Genomic DNA, 3,086 nt, shown 5'->3' with positions numbered 1-3,086 from the left:
TGAAACACTACAGTTTTTGTTTCTTTGTAAATATATATCTGTGTGTGTGTGTGTGTGTGTGCGTGCGTGTGTGTGTGTGTGCTTGTGTATGTACGTTTGTGTGTGTTTGTGTACACGCATGTGTGTGTGTATGTGTGTATGTGTTTGTGCACGTGTGTGTGCAAGTGTGTGTCTATGTGTGTGTGTGTGAGAGAGTGTGAGTGACTCTGTGTGTGTGTGCATGCATGCATGTGAATGTGTGTGTGTGTGAATGTGCTTCTGTGTGTGTGTGTGTGTGTGTGTGTGTGTGTAGCTGCATATGCAAATGTTAACATCCCACAACCTTGTTTCTCACTGTGTGAAACAATTATATACCATTTCCATTGTTTGTTAACATTATGACAAGTCACTCTGTGTTTTCAAAGTCCAATAGCACAGAAAAACATTCCTTGCTTAAAAGTCAGATACGGGTTGGTGACAGGAAGGGCGTTGAACTTAGTAAAATAATTTTGTCATCATTAAACTATGCGCGGGCATGGTGGTGTGGTTGAGAACCTAGCTTCCCAACCATGTGGTCTTCGGTTCAGTTCCACTGCATAGCATTTTGGGTTGACGACAATGATGATGAAACTGGTGTTTAGAATGTAAATTAATGTGAAATTTTGATGGAAAGTTTTAATTTTGATCACATCTCTTAAAACAATGAAGTTTCTATGATAGAAGCAAGCTGGTATTGGAAGGTTTAAAGATGTAATTAACAGGTAATTTTTTTGATCAACCACTAGAAAAATTAACTGAAGCATTTAACTTACCTTTACTCGTATTGTTCCTCTCGGACACGTAACAAATTCATTTCGATCGAGTCTTTGTTTACACTGTTGAGTAACTTGAATTCTCCCTTGCTGTAAGAATAAGCAAATGGGTTTATTAGAAATCTGTTATTAAATTTTATAGTTTTTATGATTTTACGAAATAGAGCATATGGCAAAGATTACAATGCAACCATTATTAACCATGCAACCATACAATGAACAGCTAATTCATTTCTACGTAAAACTGAAAAATCATCATTGAAACAAAGGTAGAATCATTTAGTTTATTACTATTTGTTATATCCTTGCTAAAATGTTGCATAGTTCATACTCACGAGGCTATTGTGGTCCATTCTTGAAGCAGTATTTACAACATCCCCAAATAAACAATATTGGTAATTCTTTAAACCTACAACTCCGGCAACAACACTTCCAAAGTCCATGCCTGACAAGAGAGAGAGGAAAGAAAAGCAAAGAAAACATGGTTTAATGAAATAAATGTGCTCAAGTGCAGGAGTGGCTGTGTGGTAAGTAGCTTGCTTCCCAGCCACATGGTTCCAAGTTCAGTCCCACTGTGTGGCACCTTGGGCAAGTGTCTTCTACTATAGCCTCGGGCCTACCAAAGCCTTGTAAGTAGATTTGGTAGACGGTAACTGCAAGAAGCCTGTCGTATATATGTATATATGTGTGTGTGTGTATGTTTGTGTGTCTGTGTTTGTTCCCCTAGCATTCCTTGACAACCGATGCTGGTGTGTTTATGTGCCCGTCGCTTAGCTGTCCGGCAAAAAAGCCTGATAGAATAAGTAGAAGGCTTACAAAGAATAAGTCCCAGGGTCAATTTGCTCGACTAAGGGCAGTGCTCCAGCATGGCTGCGGTGAAGTTACTGAAGCAAGTAAAGAGTAAAGAATAAAGAGTAAAGAGTAAAGGTAAGAAAGCAATTAAGAATCAATTTGTTATTTGTACTAATAACTCCAACAACAGGTGCTAAGTTTTACTTCCTTTCATTTGATTACCTGTGTATGCATATATATGTGGGTGTGAGTGAGTGTGTTTGTGTATATGTGTGTGAGTGTGTGTGTGTCTGTATGTGTGTGTTCGAGTGTGTTTGTGTGTGTGTGTATGTGTGTGTGTGTGAGTGAATGTGTTTGTGTGTGTGAGTGAATGTGTTTGTGTGTGTGTGTGTATGTACATGTGTGTTTGTGAGTGAGTGTGTTTGTGTATGTGTGTGTCGGTATGTTTGTGTATGTATGTATATGTGTGTGTGAGTGAGTGTGTTTGAGTGTGTGTGCGTATGTGTGTATGAGTGTGTGTGTGAGTGTGTGCATGTAGGTATGTGTGTGTGTGTGTGTGTGTGTGTGTGTGTGTGTATGAGGGGTTGCTGAAAAGTTTCTGGCGTTAAGGGTATTGCGAAAGGCCTGGTTGGAGGCCCAACCATCTGAGTTCTTTTACAGGGTTTAGAAAAACTGAAGGACGGTTGCAACAAGTGTGTGAACCTGAGAGGGGAATATTCTGAATAAAATCATAATTAACTGATCCTCCTGTATTTTCTTTTACCCAAAGCCAGGAACTTTTCAGCAGTCCCTCATATATTCCACTAACAGATTTTGACACTGATTCCTTTAAAATGCCAACTTACCAATTTCAAAAGTGAGGGTCTCATCAAATCCTTTGTCAGTGCTGGTATCATTGCTATTCACAAGAGCAAGGGCACATCTAGCCACATCACTTGTATTATCAAAATTACCATCAAGGCCTCCTGCTATCAGACACAATCCATCATTCTCTTTAGTTTCCACCTTTGAAATACCACAGAAAAGAGAATATGTCATCTAAAGGATTCACTTCATGCATTTTATCTGAACACTCAAGAAAAAATGACTGATTACATGTCAGCTTACGTTAATCAAACATACATACTTACATACATAAGAATGTATGTACATATATATATATATATATATATATATTCATACATACATTCATGCGTACATACACATACATCTATATATCCCTACATACATCATACATACATGCATACACACACACACACACACATATATTACATACATGTGTGTGTGTGTGTGTGTGTGTGTGTGTGTGTGTGTGTGTATGTATGTATATATATATATATATATATATATATATATATATACACATACATACATGAATCATGTAATATACATACATATATATATATGCAAGTATATTACATCAACATCATCATCATCATCATCATCGTTAAACATCCACCTTCCATGCTAGCATGATATACACACATACACACACACACACAC

The 3,086-nt window shown here is 37.6% G+C and overlaps 1 protein-coding gene across 5 annotated transcripts in view; it reads right to left on the bottom strand.

Annotated features, from left to right (window-relative positions):
• LOC106869747 (soluble guanylate cyclase 88E) overlaps positions 1-3,086 on the bottom strand; it is a 142,281-nt gene that overhangs the window by 35,064 nt on the left and 104,131 nt on the right. For all 5 annotated transcript variants that reach the window (XM_014915608.2, XM_014915609.2, XM_014915606.2 and 2 more), the window contains 3 exons: positions 2,429-2,588; positions 1,127-1,236; positions 792-881 (listed from right to left, as the gene is read on the bottom strand). In XM_014915608.2, coding sequence (XP_014771094.1) covers positions 792-881; positions 1,127-1,236; positions 2,429-2,588 — 360 coding nt within the window. The remainder of the gene's footprint in view (positions 1-791; positions 882-1,126; positions 1,237-2,428; positions 2,589-3,086) is intronic.

This window comes from Octopus bimaculoides, chromosome 7 (assembly GCF_001194135.2).
Source record: "Octopus bimaculoides isolate UCB-OBI-ISO-001 chromosome 7, ASM119413v2, whole genome shotgun sequence".
Lineage (NCBI taxonomy): Eukaryota > Metazoa > Mollusca > Cephalopoda > Octopoda > Octopodidae > Octopus > Octopus bimaculoides.
This window is presented reverse-complemented; position numbering and strand designations above follow the sequence as displayed.